This window comes from Meles meles, chromosome 11 (assembly GCF_922984935.1).
Source record: "Meles meles chromosome 11, mMelMel3.1 paternal haplotype, whole genome shotgun sequence".
NCBI classification, from domain to species: domain Eukaryota; kingdom Metazoa; phylum Chordata; class Mammalia; order Carnivora; family Mustelidae; genus Meles; species Meles meles.
In genome coordinates this window covers 78,948,397-78,965,913 of record NC_060076.1, presented here as the reverse complement: position 1 = coordinate 78,965,913, position 17,517 = coordinate 78,948,397, and the positions used below count along the sequence as shown (strand labels likewise).

The following is a 17,517-nucleotide window of genomic DNA, read 5'->3' as shown; positions in this document are numbered from 1 at the left end:
GATGGGCAGTAACACAGAACGGCGATTAATGTTCAGCCATCTCTGATTGGTTGCTGGAGACACCTACCTCTCCGAGGGTGGGCGGGGCGTTAGAAAAGCGCCCCAGAGCGGTCGCGTGGCGGGCCGGTGATTGTAGTCAATCTGGCCGAATCTTCGACCACCGTTGCTGGGGGTGGACTACATCTCCCGGGATGCTCCGCGGTCCCTCCGCGGACGGTTGTGAATATGTATCAGAATGTTAATGATTAGCTGCTGCTAAATTTGGTCAAAGAAGTCACCTACACAGAGCGTGTTGTTAGAGCTGTTCTGAGCGGGTGTTTGGGCTGTTGGCTGCTTGCTTCCCCCTCTCTCACACACTTGTATATTATTTTGAGGTGGTGTTCGCAGAGTTTGAAAGGAGAGAGAATTAAAAAAAAAAGCCGCAAGCGTTTCACTCTTTTATTTTTATAATCCCCTTCAATTTGGGGTTAAAAAAAAAAGGCAAGAAAACAGGAAGGAAGAAAAATAAGGAAATGAGATGTGGTAAAAGAAGCTAAAAGGTGCCTTTTTAAAAGATCGTTGCTGTGAAGTGAAAAAATCTCCAGAGAAACCAAAAAGCACCGCCGAGACCTCTTCCGAACCAAAGGAGTTTGTGTTTGCTTTTAGGAAAGAAGAGAGAGATCATTCATTCGGAGGAATAACAACCAATTAAAAGACAAATAAAAAAAAGTTTGGAGTGGGACGAGCGAGCGGGCGGGCGGCGCTGCCGGCAGGCGCTGGTGCGCGGAGCTCGCACTTTTCCCGGCCCGGGGGAGCGGCGCGGTAGCGGCGCTGGGCTCGGCGGGCGCGCCTCGGCGGAGCGAACGTCGGAGCGTTGCCGCGGGAGACGCGCGCCGGACAATGCCCGCGGCGGGCCAGTGACGCCCGCGAGGAATGCCGAGCGGCCCGGCCGCCCGCACCCAGCCGCCGCCGCCGCCGCGCGTTCCTGCCGTCCGCGTCACGCGAGACCCGGCGGGGGCCGGGACCGCCCGAGCCGCCCCTCGGACCCGGCCGGCCGCCTCCGCCGCCGCCTCCTCCACCTCCTTCTCGGGGCCATTAAAGCCAATGAGCCGCGCGCCTCTGCCCAGCGCAGCCAACTAAATCGGTTTGGATGATTCGCGACCTGAGCAAGATGTACCCGCAGACCAGACACCCGGTGAGTGCGGGCGGCTGGGCGCGAGCTCGCCGAGCGCGGGGGGGATTCCCCGCGTCGCCCCCTGCGCGCCGAGTTGTGTCTGGGGCCGAAGGGGCGGGGAGGGCGGCTCGCGCCCCGCGGCCCGCTCGGGCAGCTGCCTGCCGTCACCCCCCACCCCCCGCCTTGGTGGCACTCTCGGAGGGGGTGCGGAGAGGCAATTGAGTTGTAGCCATTTTCTTATTGTTGTCTTTGAAGCCCCTGGAAGCCGCGCGGAGCCGTTCGCCGTCCCCGCGCCGCGACTCCTCGGGGCGGGGGGGTCGGCGAGCGATGGAGGAGGCGCGACTCAGCGCCGGGGCGGGGAGGGCGCCTTCGGCGGCGGCGCGGCTAGTCCGGCTGCGGCTCGGGAGTCGGGGCGCCGGCCCCTCGCGCCGAGGGCCCCGGGGACGAGCGAGCGAGCCCGCCGGCCGGCCGCGGAGGGTGGCGGCCGCGTCCCACCCCTCCCTCGACCTGACCGCGTCCAGACGCCATGGCGCGAGTCCCCCCGACGGGCCAGTTTCGATTCCGGGTGGGGTGGGAGTGGGCGCGGCGCGCGGGTCCCCGGTCGCCCGCAGTTGGCGAGGGAGCGGAGCGGGGTCTCGAACCCACAGGGTCCGGGGCGGGCCAGAGCACGCGGGGGCCCGGGGCCAGCCAGAAACCAGCCCCTGTCGGCTGTGTGGCGAGGCCGGGGGGGTGGGGGGGCGCTAGATGAGAGTTTTAATCGCTCTTTGCCTGCCTGCACGGTGACCCCCCACCCCCCTCCCCCGCTAGCGCCGCGTGGTATGTTTTCTCCATCTCCCTGCCTCGCCTGTGATGTGGGCTAATTAAATATTTTATTGTTGTTCTTTAGGCACCGCATCAGCCTGCTCAACCCTTTAAATTTACAATTTCCGAGTCCTGTGATCGGATTAAGGAAGAGTTTCAGTTTTTACAGGCTCAATACCACAGGTAACGATATTGACTTTAGCTGATCCTCCTGTTTGCTTAGCTCTTGTCTCCCCCCCACCCCCTACACACACAGACACTCTCTCCCCTTTTTTTTTGGCCTCCACAAAGGTGATATTATCATTTTTACTTGTGGGCAGAAAGGGCAAGTCAAGGCCTCTTTTACTTAGGCAGGTGTAAAGAAATTAAGCATTCTTTCCTTTTCCAGTAAATAAATAAAAAGGAGGCAGAACAATCGAAACTGGGGAGACTTGGAAAATGCTGAGGCCAAACTTTCGATATTGATTTATTGGGGCCAGGAGAATGGAAGGTTGGGAAGATTCTGGGGCCTTTTGACTTCCTTGGTTCTTTATTACTCCGGGCTTGATTCCGTCTCACTTTTTTCTGCCATTCCACTGAAATACCGTGAGCTGAGGGCCCTGGAAAGTCACAAGTGAGCGATTTCATTACTTTTATGCTGAAAAAATGTTTTCTTCTTAGAGGCAATCGTTAGACTTAGATTGCCTTTGACATATTTTTCTTTTCGCTGGCTTTCTAATGACGTGTAATTCTTATTTCTTAAATGCAAGAACCAAAACGAGCCACTGAACCCGATCCACACTTTGCCCCTGGGTGGTGGTATTCAACTTGTCTCTGTTTTGGAGGCAACAAATAAGACATCATTCATAAGACATGATTGATTCATATTTTCATTAATCTCTTTGTGGAACATTAAAGAAAAAAAAACTTCCTTGTGACATTTTGGGGGACTTAAATTTGCGCTTGGGTATGTACACATTGATGTTTATTTTTGTTTTCTTCTTTCATTAAATGAATTTAGTGAATGTTCATTTCTGGATGCGGCTTCGGAATTAAATTGTCTAGAGGATTTTTTTCTTAAAACCCCACATTTGATTCTCATTGAAAGGGCAAGTCCAGGCTGGTTCCAGTTACCCTTTTCTCTCCCCGCCACTTCTTCTTCAGTAATGAGGGTGCTATTTAAGATCGTTGATTTGGCATTTTGTAGGTGATGATTTAGAGGAGGCAATGTCTATTTACATTTGAAGAATGTAAGTCAAGGTCTGCATTGTACTTAGATTTCATTATGTCTTTAACAGCCTGAAGCTGGAATGTGAGAAACTCGCCAGTGAGAAGACCGAGATGCAGCGACATTATGTCATGGTAAGAAAACTGTGTCACAGATTCAAAGTGCCTATTAGTTTAGGATACCAAAAGCAAGGATCTGTTCAGATTGCTGGAGGCTGCAGGATAGATCCCCGTCACAGCTCGCCAGTGCAGTTGGGATTGTGGGAATGTGATCATTAGCAGCCTGTAATTCCAGGATGTTATAACTTGTCTCTGACAACCAGCTTTGATTTGAATTTTCAAAAAGTTCAGCTGTGTGGGGTGTAATCCTCTGTGCTTTGTTTTTATAGACTGGAGGGGAAAAAAAGACCCTCACTTAATGTTTTGTCGAGAGTCACAAGCAAAATGTTTTTGCGTTAGTGGTTTTCCTTATTGTTTTATTGCTGTTGTTGCAAACAGTCTTACCAGTTTTTCTGTATACAGTTTGACTTTTAAGGTTTCATTTCTTTTAGATAATAATGATGGATATCAAAAGACACTAGATACCTTTTCACATTTTTCCTGCTTTTTATGTTACGTGCATGTGTATTTGCATGTGTTTTGTGTGTTTTCAATTTCTGTGGTGTTACAATGGTTTGAAGCGTGTTGTCATCTCCTGTATAACCGATTTGTTCTGCCAGAATTTCTGTAATGACAGTTACGCTACACATCCAAAAAAAAAAAATCAGATCTGCTTTTTCAGAAGTCTTACCAAGCATGTTTTTATGCTTGTTCATAAAGGCTCCAGAGTAACTCATTCATTTCCTATCAAGCCTTTTTCCTTTGAATGTATGAACATGAGCAATACACTAAAAATGAGAAACGGAACTCTGAAATAGCATCACCTTTCTGAACAGTTCTTTCAAAGCATCAGCATTCGTATGAGACACTCGCCATTAACTTGCCCGCTGTGCCTAGGAATTTGAGTCCATATGGTACTAAATTTTCATCAGGTCTTACTGATTCATCTGCTTGTGATGTATAAAGACAACTGGAGATTTTAAGAACGCTGCGTGTGAAGTTGATTTTCTTAGTTTTGTGAGTTACTCTCTTAGAGTCTGTGTCTTAGGGTGCCTGCTAGTTTATTAAGCTAAGTGTTCCTCCTTAGCATAGGTATTATGAATATTTTGCTTTAGGTAAGGCTTTTATGTTTGTTTTAAACATACTTGGGGCATTTGAAACAAACTAGGGAGACTGATGAAAGGCACGAAATTAATTGCTTTCCCTTCTTTGACAGTATTATGAGATGTCCTATGGGTTGAATATAGAAATGCACAAGCAGGTAAGTTACTTCTTTATAACCATTTGAAATGATAATACTGTGCACTTTAGAAAGAAAATCATATGTTTTGCAATTTTATTCTGCATGTTTTTGTGACTTCCTGTATTTTGAAAGACTACTCAAGGGAATACTATCTTTTCAGGTGTGGTTCCCCATCCTTTCTGCATTTTTGTTCCCCATCATTTCTGCAGTTTAATCATTTAAAAACGTGATGTAAAATGTCCGAATGCATATTAAATTTTGTCCACTTTCAAAAGCAGGATGCTAAATTTTTTAAAATGTCTTGTTTTTCTTTTGAAAGAGTTAATTTATGTATTTTGGGCATTGCAAACCTGTCGTAGGAGAGGGCTTTTCTTAGAAAATATTAAGAAGAAGAACTGTAAATTATGTGGAATCTTCCTTGGCTTGGTGTGAAAGAATGGATAGAGGGTGAGCTGGGAGGATCACAATGAAATCTGTGTAGCTATAAAAGAAATTGATGTAAAATAAAATCCTGGTACCAGTCCCCTGAGGCTCCTTATTTGGGTCTTAACCAGGAACTATAACTGTACTTACAAAATTTGGAAGAGTAATTGAGCTTGATAGGAGGGTGTGATAGTGCTTAGCACTGGGCCTTCACATCTAGTAACTAGTTCAGCCAAAAGAAAAAGACAAAACAAAACAAAAAGATAATGATTAGTCAGAAAGTGTTGAGAGGTATGACTCAAACAGCCTTTTTTTTTTTTTTCCCTTTAAGAAACTGAGTAAAATGGGGTTTGGTTTAAATATTCTATGTAGAAAGGGAGCAGGTATATAAAAATATTGCTTGGCAATAATATTCTGTTTTTAATGACCTCTTAGTGAAACTGTTTCAGGTCTGTTTCATCAACTATTTCACAATAGGTGTGTATGTATTTACCTGCTGGGAAAAGATGAGGGAAAACTTAATGCTTTTCATTTCTTATTTATACTTGTGGTAGATATGATTACTCTTTTAAGTTTAAAACATACAAAATAATCACATATTATTAGGCCTTTAGTACTTATGGATTCCTTTCTGATATACTTAATTACCACATACTTATAGACAGTAGATCTTTCAGAGATGACTGGTGGACAGGAAAAGGCATTGGATAAACAGTATTTGAAAACAGAAAGTTGGAAAAAAAAATGAATCGTCACTTATGCTGAGGATCTTTTATTTCAGATACTCTTTTTACTCATAAGCTATTTAATTATGTCAATATTAACATTATAGTATAGTTGGCTGCACATTAAAATTAAGTTCTTATTTTAGCATCTTTGTCATTTCTGTTTAGATTTATAATGTAAGTATCTCCTGCTTAACAGAAACCCGTCAAGCTTATGTATGGACTCCCCTTAGCTCTACCTTACAGGAATAAATTACATAAGAGATATAGTTTGTTAATTATGCTCATTACATGGCATTTTAGGTCTGGATCTTGTACATGTGTTTCTTTCTTTCTTTTTTTTTTTTTTTGTCCTCACCCCACCATCCAAGATTAATTAGTGTCTTTTTCAAGATTGTGCCAGATGATTAATGTTCTTTTATTTTTCTTCCTGTATCTTATTTACCATAACACTTCCTTTCCAGATCTCTTTATACAATTTGCAGTTTTGAGAGATACAGAGCTTGTATTTGATTGTATGCATTTCTTTGGGGCGGGGGGTGATATGTGCGATCCCTTAATTTTACACATTTTGTACCTCTGTAATTCTGTCATCCACTTGTCCAGGTGGCCTCAAATGCCATCCATTTAAAATTGAGAATAGAGTACATTTTCCCTTTTTTTTTCCCTTGCTTTTAAATTCAATCATATCAAGAATCCTGAGGGCAGTTTATCACATTATGAAATACAGACAGCCCTGCAAACCACCTACTTATTATATTTTCTTTCTTTCCCCCCTTAAGCACAGAGGCATATCTGTCTTTATTTGTTTTCCTAGGCAGACAGCCTTGGTTCCTCTTGGCCTCTCTTCCAGATGCACTCGCTGGATACCCTCGTAATGGAAAGCAGCAATAATGCAGGGAAGTTGCCCTGCGGCATAATTGGGCCTAGTTCTCAAGATCGGGTTAGGCTTATTCACTTATTAGATTTGTGTCTCTGAAGGGTTCAAGAGTAGGAGTCCCCGGAGTCCTTGGAAGTACCCTAGTAATTGGTGGCCCTGATATTCGAAACCTTTGTGTATTTTTTGGTTAACGCTCCTGTTCTTCTTGGCTGCTGCCAACCACAGAGTATTTATTTTTAGAGAAATTTTTCATTGGAACAGAAAATGATGGCTGTGACCGAGTCATGACTCTGTGACTTAGCAGACTGATAAAAGGATAAAAGCACAGAGCAGGGACAAAACAGGGTTGGGGGTCTGGTATTATGGGCTCTCCCCTTTCTGTATGATGTTCATCGTCAGTCCCCCTGTGTTGATTCTGATAGAGAACTATAGAGTGAAATCTATGGGGAATTTGTCATTCTGAAATGAAAGCTAATGTAATTAGTACCAATTAAAGTACATTTAGTAAATTGGATTTAATCTTAATTAAGCCTGCATAATGTTGCCAATTTTTAACAATTATGTTTGAGAACATAATTAATTTAAATTTTGGTAACTGAGTAAATAGCATTAGTCTGGTAGAATTAGTTGATTTTTTTTTTTTAAAGGGAACTCGGTGACATGACATGGAATTAGAGCATAAAATATGAATCTAATTTCTGGTACTCTTTAGTGGGATCGATAGAACTGAGCAGAGGAAGCTGGAAAAAAAAAAACCAGAAAAGTTAGAATGGACTGTTCTAGGCCATAATGTGAATTAATGTTTCACCACTGTCTTTAATTCCAACATGAACATGAAGATGACAAATGGGACATGGTTAGAAATGACACATGTTTTATTGTGATGTCTTCATATTGGAATTTTTTAAAATGGAAGAACGTTGGCCTTTATTCCCTAAAGATTTCCCTAAGTGTGGGGTTTTTTGTATTTATTTTGTTGTTGCTGTTGTTCTGGATGGACCAGTTAGCCCATGGTTTAGTTGTTACTTTTTTTGCTGATTGTTCCTCTTTATAAATACAGTGTGGCTTCTAAATGGGTCAGTGACCATGGGCAGAACAGGGTGATGCGTGCACTTGATAACATTGCTAAATACTGCTCATTCCCATCCTTCACCTGTAACGCTGTAATTAAAGAAGACCTCCCTGATTTAATCTGACAGCAGCAGTTACCACTTTAGAAAGCGAATATTGGATATAAATTAGGAATAGTAGGTATGTGAGTTCCACCTATAGGAAGTCTAAATGGAGATGAATATGCCGCATTTTGAGAATGTCTCGTGACTTTCTCATAGTCAATATTCTGTAGTCTGAAGGTCATTTTTGCTTCTAAAAAAAAATTGAGCTTAGTATTTGAATTTTAGAATTTGGAACTTTTGGAAACCTACAACATTTAGAACCTAAAAGAAGTGAACACTGCACATTTGTATACACATGTTTATGTGTTTGGGGCCACGCATGTGTATGTATATATGTGTATGTATGCATGTGTGTATAGATACATAATTGTTATTATTTTTTAATCAGAGCAAGAAAACTCCTGTTTCACTGCAAGCCATGTAAATTTTATTACAAGACTTGGGCCACAACCATTTGAGTGCTCCTAAAATATTAATTGAATAGAAATGAAAGGGCCTTGCCAGCTGATAGGATATCATAATCATAGCCTCTCTGGTCGATGGTAAATGATGATAAATGACATTAGGAACCTTTTAGCAAACTGTAATAACTACAAGGAGGGAAGCAGTATGGATTTGCATTATATCTGATACCCTCTAGTACCAAGTGGATTGCCAATACTGCTTGTTTAGCATTTTCTAAGGGCAATAGGATATTGATTTCTGACTTACAAGGAACAGCTCTATTTTCACCATTGAAAAGTATTGCAGGTTGTTAAGAAGAAATTGACTTGAAGAGGCCGACTGCTGCCCATCATGGAGCAAATAAAGCAAAACTGCCGAAGCATGGTGGAGCAGCGAGACGGGCCCTCAGCAATTTGTTGCTATTAATTTACCATGCTCGACAGCAAATCAATCGGCATCTACTTCATCTGCTGGAGAAAATGCTGTCCAGGGCAGATAAAAGGCTCGGCATGGTACAGAGAATAGACTGGATTGGCCAAAAGGAGGCTGCAGTTAATGTGTAAATAAGTGAAATGAAGGCCACTGTTGCAGAGGAAGCTGTTGTTAATTAGGTTGGTGCTTTTTTAGCAAACTATTTTAGAAAGTAGCCTAGGATTTGAAGAGTAAAAAGAGATTTATTGAGGTTGAAGTAATATATGACTGGCATGACATTCCAGCCTTGAGTGGACTTGGGTGCACTAAAGGTGCAGTAAATTTATTTCGGGACAGTGCTTGCAGTGGAAGTCCATTTGTTTAAAGTTCCATTTTGACCAGATTTCCTCTAAAAAAACTAACTAAAAAAAATAACAATACTAGTTTCTTGCACATCTCCTGTTTTAGACTATAGGCGCTTGGGTTTGGAGGATTAAGTGCAGAGAGTAGGTGTTCGGGACTGTGTGTTGTATTCTCATACAGTGACTGATTATTTTTCTCAGCAATGGATGATTGAATTCTTGTATGGCAATGAAAGTGAGCGATTACCGAAGGTGGGGTGTTAGAGCCGAAAGGAATAAACCCATGAAATTTTACTTGACAGGATTTTCGTTTGCTTTATAAACATGAGGGAATAGTCTAGAGGGTGGAGAACAGAGGGTGCACACTGCTGCACTGGAAAATCTCAAAGGGATTACAAGTGAAATTTTGATGACTGTGCAAAAACCCTCCAGGTGCAATTAGAAGGGGTGGGGGAGGGGCTTCTTGGGCTTTTGTGTGTGTTTTTTCTTTGAGGCTTAAAGCCACCTCTTCTATTTTAGGACTACTTAGCCTTCAATAATACTTCACTATTAATATTAACCAAACAGGTTATTGGTGGTGGTTTTTTACCCCTGGCCTGTCTGATCTGGACATTTTGGGGTAGGGACCCAGCCTCAGTCCTATTAGTAAATCTAGATAATATGTAGATTTTGTTATGTTTTTCCCAAAACTCTTGAGAGGATCTAGTATTAGGACAGTTGATACCAAGTTGGTAGTGCCTTGAGCAGGACCCAGTGAGCTGTCATTTTACTTGTCACAGGGCTTTCATGAGAAGCAGATCTGTGAGGAGGAAATTTAACCTGTCAGGGTATGTGCATAATTAGTGTTTTCTGGATGGCGTGGGTTTTCCCTTTTTCTCTTCTCACATGTCGAGTTCTGAATTTTCTTTTTTTGAGTTCTCATAGAGTATCTGGAGATTGTTCACCTAAAGCAGTGATCATTGAGTGAAATTGGAAATTCCTTTCAGTGGAAATGAATGTTATTATATATCTGGCATGTGCTTACTGCTTATCTGGGCACACTGCCAAAATTCTTTAATTCTCACAATGATCCTAAGAAAGGGATTATGTCCAATCAAAGGGTGATTAAACAGGATCAGATCTGCACCAGGTGATATAGTTATTAGGTAGTGGATTCAGGATTCAGATGAATTTACCTGGGAGGATGTCTCTTGGGAGACAGGTCTGTCCTGGGTTGGAGATTCAGGTCCCAGTTTGTTCCAGGAATGGAGCGCCCTTGGGAGGCTGGGATAGGCCTGGGGTTTGTCATGAAGTCACTGAACTTCGGGCTCATACCCAGAATCCCTGGAGTGTCCTTCAGATTGCTTTCAGTGGGTGACAAGATGAGGGTCCCTTTCGTGGGGAGTCTCCCACAGGTGGGGCGAGGAGAGCTGCCTGCTTATGAAGACTGAGTTTGCTTCCTCCCCGGGCAACCTGTTTTTCATTTGTTTATAAACTTGTTCTTCCATTTAACTTTTATCTTTTCCTTGTGGCTTTAAAACTATGCCTGAAGACAACGAGCTGTTTGTTAATCACCATCTTGTGGGTTTTTGAAGAGGAAAACAGGGAGGGGAAAATGTGATGTTTTGTGGCCTCTTTGTAGTTCAGAAAGAGGTTCTTAGATGCAGGAAATCACACACAACTCAAACTTAAATGAAGGCAAATATTTTGCTTTTACTAATAAAAGATTTTCTTTGCAGCTTTCAAACAAAAAGGTATTTCCTTCTCAGTGCCCCTTAATCCATACTGGATATTGTTTTTATTTATCTTCTGGGCAAAGTTCTTTGTATCTTAAGTAATAATACCTTTGAGCTGGGTTGGACTGTCTTGTATCATTAGGCGCTGCTGCAGCCTTGGTGAAGTCCGGAGATTGTGCTGGCAAAGACTGTTGTTCTCACATTCTTCATTTCCCCTTTTCTCTCCTAGAATTTTACTTTTTTTTTTTTTTTTCTTTTTGTACAATAGGATAGGTAAAGTCCATTGGGAATGAAATGTTTAAAATGTGCACTTAGGAGTTATATGTGTGTATGTCTGTGTGTGTGTGTTTACTGAGGACATTTTTACTACCTTTGATATGACTGGATAGTCTGATTTATTGCTTCAGGACAGCAGTAATAGGTTTGATGGTGACGGAGCGAGTAGAGGGGATGTGATTTTTTTAGAAGGCGCTTTCCCTCGATCCCCTTTCACACCTCTTAAAAAACCCTAGCACTCCAGGGAGGGTGGCACAGCAGTGGTCTTGTGGCTCAGTTACCACTTGCCAAAGCCCGAGACAGCGTATTTGGGGAAGGGGCAGCTGAGTGGCAGTGTGTGAGGCTCAGGACCTGACTCATTCCCCGCTAAGTGTACTGCAAACAGAATGCGTGAAATTAATACTACTCTACTTTAAATGGAAAGGGGTTCAGAAGTTTCAGTGAAGACCAGAAGTCAGGGTTGTTTTGACTTAGCCTTAGTAACAGCTGTCAGTGGTCGTTGCTGTACATCTGGAAAGAGGGATTTAGCCAGCATTCATCAGTGCAGATCTATATACCTTCTCTGCTTTCATTGGAAGTGACCCAGTGTTTACGCCAGGCTCATGCTATTTCTTTACCAACGGGGCCAAAACTTTGCTCAGAGCTTCATTGTGTAACCTTTGCTCTTGCCAGGGTGTGGAGGGAGGGCAAGGTGCGGCTTTTCTTAGCTGGACTGTTGTTGGAGAAGCAGAAGAGAAACGTTCCTGGACGCCCCTCAGGTCCTTGGTCTTCTGGTCAGTTGTGTCACTTTGTCGTTATTTTCGAGGATTCTGTGCACAGGTGCTTCAGGATTTGTGCTGTGATGGGAGCTTCTGCATTTCACCGCAAGCCGGGGGGTGGCTGCTGTCCTGGTGCGGGCCTGGGGCTCCATGCAGAGCCTGGCCGCCGGGGGATACCCCAGATCCCGGCCGGGGCCTGGCGCTTGCCGCAGCGAGGGCAGCGAGCCGTGGAAGAAACGAAGAGGGTTATCTGTTTCCTGATTTCTTAGCAAGCTCATTCCACTGACTGTTACTGTCATTAGGATACTGTTACTTTCTGACTGGGTTTTCTGCTTTTCTAGGCTTGTGGAATATTTTGGTTAAGGAGTTTGAAAATACAAGGAAATAAAACCGGAAAGAATAGTAATTGTAGAAATTATGAGCACGAGTACCCTGTAACACCCTCTCTTTACACAGAGCTTAAGGATTTTATATGTTCTCCTTAATCTTCCTGCTGTTCATGTAAAGCAAGTAGCAAGCTTTGGATCCATGTATTTATTTAAATAGCTCCTGTCAGCGGAGTACTCCACAGTTTGCCAAGCGGTGTCATTCCACTGGCCTCCTTGAACAGATGACACCGAGGCTTAAGGGCTTAAGAGACTAGCCCAGTGTCACAGTACAGGAGGATCAGCACGCGGGCGGAGAGCCTAGGGTTCACACAGGTCGGTGAACACGCCCGAGGTCGCATAGCGAGATCGAGAGTCTCTGGCAGAAAAGGAAGTAGCCTTCTTGACTTCCCTTCCAGGGCTCTCTTCACTGACCATGCTGTTTCCAGACAGCAAGTAGTGTGCTTGTTCCTGCGATGTTCTTGGCTGTATGCGACGTGAGGAGCATGGCGATGCCGCTGGCAGTCCAGTGGGTGTTACAGTGTCCTCGTGAGCTAGAGATCTGATCTGGGTGTTTGTGTGTGAGTACAGTGCCTTCCTCTTTTCCTCTCTACCCTTCCAGTTCTTGGGCCCTGCCCAAAGGGAGGCTTAGGATCCACAAACGAAAACCCAAAGCCTAGATCCACTTTTAGCAAAGTGCCTAATAAAACTGGCTTTTCCTGTGTTCCTAGAGTATGCCATGCGAACACTGTACTAGGTACAACCTTGTTCCTTGCCAGTCTCCCTTACCCCCCTAGAATGTAAGCTTAACGAGAACGGGTGTGTCTTTTCCGTGCGGTCCCTGGTACTGAGAACTGTGCCTGTCAACACAAAAGGTGCCCTGGAAATACCTGGTGAGGGGAGAATGCTTACAGATGGAGCTAGCCAAGAATATGTGTGACTTAATGTTTTCAAGCGCTACTACTTAGGTTGTAAGATAACAAAAATGGAGTTCCCAAGCCTAGTTAGGCCTGTGGTGCCTACATGTTAAGTTTGTGGAAAAAGTGACAGATGGAAAGGGAAGTATAAGTGACTGAGTTGGGTGTGCCTTTCAGGAGCGAGTTAGGATAGAGTAGAACACATGTATTTGAGCAGGTGGAATCTGCCTTTTTAAAGATGAAAACATGAACGCACCCTAACTGAATTTAAAATGCAGTTTGAACATCACCTTATCACTAGTCACTGTTTATCTGAAGAATTCTTTCACTGCTAATAAGTCTGCGCACATGTGGTTTGAGTGAGTGTGGGGAGAGCCCGATCTTGACACGCTGTCATGTGCTTAGCTGACTACCTTCCAGATCAGTAGAGGTGCAAGTGTCTAGTGCTTTTCAAGGGACAAGGAACTTTAAAGACCTCTTAGTTTTTTATTAGTGGAGATGGTATAGTGTTAGCGAAAAAGTAATAATCATAACAGTAAGTGATTTTTAGAGAGCTTATCATGAGGGTGATGGTTCACTTAATCTCACAGTAACCTTATGAGATTATAGTGTATAATTATTTCCATTTTCTCTATGAAGAGGAGGCCGAGATACAGAAATTAAATAACATCATGAAATAGGTCCTTGGTTTGACTCTGTTTTTAGATTATTGGTATAGTAGATATTTCTGCCATGTTCCAAATGCTATGTTTGGGATACTCTACTATCAACATACACCCTACTGTCTCCCCTCAAATACTTGACTGAGTCCAGGAATTCCGATTCTAGTTCTGGCAGATCCCTGTTAGCTGCTCTGGTCTAAAATGGCCCTTTGGTTTTGGTTTGTTATTTTCTGTGACCAGCTGACTAGAAATTGAGACTTACTGTCATTTCTTTTTAGTCTTAAGAAGTCTCTTTTTAAACAACTCTTCTCAGAGGTTGCTTGCTTGCTTGCTTGCTTTCAGTCCAAAATTAACCTAATGAAGCCAGAAGTAGAAATGGATATTTAAGTTTATATAGTACTTTATATTTTACAAGGTGCTTTCTCATCCATTATTTAGGTCACAATAAAGTTGCTAAAGCATTTTCCCTATCTTGGGGAGGAATAAAATAAAATATAGATGTTAAATGTTTAAATCCCATAGTTAATTAGTAGATGGTTCAGAATTCACTGATTTGTGTAATATCACTATGACAGGTGATAAAAAAATGTGTAATACCAGTGCTTCTTTAAAGTCATCTGTTTCCATGCCTTTATTTTGGCATATATATTAGAAAACTTAAACATACAACTTGTGAAATGTATAATTTATATTGGGATCCGATAATTTTCTACCTGTGTGTTAGGGGGGTATATAGTAGTTTGTTAACTGTTTGTTACCACTAGAAGGATTTGTTACCCCTCCAGAATCCATCGTAGATGTCAGCTTCTTCAGCTGAGGTTTACCTCGGGGCACTCAGAGTGTAAAACCTGTCTGTAAACTGGCTTACAACGAACTTGTGATCTTGAGTCCTTGGGTTTCTTGCACTGTCCCATCCGGGATCCTTTATTTGGGGGAGGGTTTGCACTTCTCAGCTTGGTTTATGGTAAGTTAATCATAAGCAAATAAAAGGGGACAGTGGTTAATCTTGGCCGTTTTGAGTTGATGAATCAAAAACATAGTAAAGTGTCCTGTACTAAGGCATAAGCTCCAAAAAGGAAGAATGTGTTTTGTTACTTCTGTACTCCTAGCACCTAAAACAGTTCCTGGAACGTAGTAGAAGAAATGAATATGTGCATGCTGGAATAACTAAAGGAAGGGTATCATTTTTCCATTTCATTGCCTTTCTTATATTTGAGTGTCAACCACCTATGTATAAGTTTTGTTTCTGACCTCTTAGGACTCTCTCCGCTTTGTGCTGAGCAAAAAAAGGCCTAAATAGGCAATAAGGGGTTAGGTGTTCTCTTTGCAGTTTTGCCGTAGGTCCTTGAGTTGGTGGTGGGCAATTTTAAAATGTAGGATTTGGATTAATTACCAGACGATGATTTATTTCTAAGGTATCTTTTAGGTCTAACATCATATGATTTAAAAATCACCAGCATTAGCGAAAGGTTCATTTTTAATTTCATTGCTTCACATTAGAGACATGCCATTTAAGTTGAGGTTTAGAATCAATTTTATGTAAGAGGAAATTATGTATATATTGCATATATATGCACTCATACCTGACTGTGAGCAGTATTAGACTATTGGAGTCAGCTAATAGAAAAATCCTAATGTTGCCAGTATTTTACAACCTAGAACCATGTTCTCTGTTGTTTCTTCCATAGCTACGGCTGCATCTTGCAAGTCCTTCTCTAGGCTAAGAGCTCATCAGTGACTAGATGGAGTTACAGATTTTTCCCTATGTATGTATGGCAAGTTTTGATGATAATAATAAGTTAATATTTTTTAAGCACCTCCTGTATAGCAGCTGATGCAGTAAGTCCTTCAGATGTGTTAATGTTTAATGGATAATCTTTGAGGAGATGGGATCTGGTTGTCCTCACCCTGTTAGAAGAAACTAACTTCAAGAGCAGCTAAGAAATTTGCCAGGGTTTTATAGTTAGTATGTTGCAGAGTGGGAATTCAAGCCTGGGCAGTCTGGCTTTGGAGTCTCTGTTCTTGAACCAGTGGTGATACCTGCCTCCCAAGTGACCATTTTAATATGGTAAGCTTTTTTTGTTTTGTTTTTATTTTTAAAATGTACGTTGGTACTAGTCTGCTGCTACATTCTGTACACAGGGAGCTTAAGTGTTAAAAATAATAGGGAGTCCTTTTGGGTATGTATTTGTATCCGAAAAGTGCCTTTTGAATTCTCAGATCAGTAAATTCTTTGCCCTCTAGTCCTTGTTGGAAAGTGTGGTGTTGGGGCAAAGTAGGCTCCTTATTAACCAAAGCCACGTTTTCTGCCAGCTGCCATCCCCTCCATGGGCAGTGTGGCTCCGGCCCTGCTTCCCTTGCATGGGCAGTCCAGTTCTGGCTCTACACTTCTTCAGCGATATGCAGTGGAAGGAACACCTTTTTTTTTCTAATGAGTAATAATACCTGTGGTCTCCAGATTGAGTTTCTAATATACAAAACACTTTTTGTTTTTGTTTTTGCTTGCTTCAGGACTTTATACTACTGTAACTGTTGAGTAGAAACGTGGATTGGGGGTAGTTTTTTAGCCAAGGCTACAGGGCCCTGCATAAGACCTTCATTTGGTTTAGTTACTCAGGTTGAAGAAAAAAATACTATTTTTTTTTTTTTAATGAACAGGTGCACTGATTTGTAAACCAATAGGTTCATCTTTATTGAAGATATTCATTGCTGGCTCCTGGTCTGATGACCACAGCCAATGGGTATTTTTGTACTTCTGACTAGGAAATCTCTAGAACAGGATAGTACCTTTTATAACCACATGAGAGTGTCCAGAGAACTAAAAAACTGCCTGCTTAGGGGTAAAAATGGGATGAGGGTCATTGGCTGGGTTTTAAAGGATCCTTGAGCATGGTCCTTGACTTCTTTGCAAAATTGTATGCCTTTTTCTATGGAAAAGGAGTCCGTAAGCACTCACTGATCCAGTGAGGAAACCAGGACCCAGATGAAAGAGTTTGAGAACTACTTCTAGAGCAGTGCTCTCAAACTGGGGCAATTGCTTTCTCCCAAGGACAGTTCTGGCAGTGTCTGCAGGTATTTCTGGTTGTCACAACTTGGAGGTGCTACTGATGTGGAATTTGTAGAGGCCAAGAGTCAACCTTACCTGGTTCTCTAGTTAATTCTGTCAGTTGGAGAGGCCATGTCAAGTCATGCTTGTCTTTTTAGGTTTTCTGGTAATGCTAGGAAGAGTAAGGTTGGTGGTAGTGGGTTATTTCAAGTTCTAAATGGGGATATTACATGGTCTCCTGCAATCATTTCTCCCTTTCTTCCTCCCTCCCTTCTTCCTTTCCTTTCTCCTTCCTTCCTTCCTCCTCTTCCCCCCTTCCTCCCTCCTTTCCTTCCTTCCTTCATTTCTGAAGGGAGATTTTTTTTTTTTTTCATTGAAACTATTGGACTAGTGGAAGTTTTCTTGGCCTTAAGTGGGGCCTGTTTGTCCTGGCTGCTCATTGAGGGTCCCAGAATTAGTCTTAGTTCTCTTGTAGGGAACAGTTGGTCCTTCATCAGCTTTCATTTGTCCATGCTGAACATAGTTGGTCATTTCAGCCATTGTCATGGACAGTCACCTGGTTAGTACCAAGATGTGTATGATAGACAGGACCACTGGAGATCTGAACATCATACCTTGGCCTGATCTGCCCCAATTGAGGGATCAGGGCAGTTCTGTCTTTTCACTTGGTCTCTTGCTGAGGTCAAAGTGCATTGTGCTTGTCTTTGTTTAGTCCTGGTCACATTGTAATAAACAAAATGGAACCCTGACTCTGAGTTTCCTCAGTAGCCTGTGGATCTAGAACATGGATTTATTTTATTTTTGAATGCATGGGCACTGATCCGTGAACCTGAGTTTTACTTGGACTTACTTCCCC

The 17,517-nt window shown here is 42.6% G+C and overlaps 1 protein-coding gene across 9 annotated transcripts in view; it reads left to right on the top strand.

The window, feature by feature from the left end:
• Nucleotides 1-304: 304 nt before the first annotated feature.
• Nucleotides 305-17,517, top strand: part of TLE4 (TLE family member 4, transcriptional corepressor) — a 142,967-nt gene continuing 125,754 nt past the window's right edge. For 4 of the 9 annotated variants that reach the window (XM_046022611.1, XM_046022608.1, XM_046022605.1 and 1 more), the window contains exons 1-4: nt 305-1,174; nt 2,040-2,137; nt 3,232-3,295; nt 4,476-4,520. In XM_046022611.1, coding sequence (XP_045878567.1) covers nt 1,130-1,174; nt 2,040-2,137; nt 3,232-3,295; nt 4,476-4,520 — 252 coding nt within the window. In that variant the 5' untranslated portion in view covers nt 305-1,129. Of the gene's footprint in view, nt 1,175-1,492; nt 1,719-2,039; nt 2,138-3,231; nt 3,296-4,475; nt 4,521-11,609; nt 11,687-12,482; nt 12,618-17,517 lie in introns of those variants that run through there. The other 5 variants (XM_046022610.1, XM_046022607.1, XM_046022606.1 and 2 more) reach the window with 4 other exon arrangements.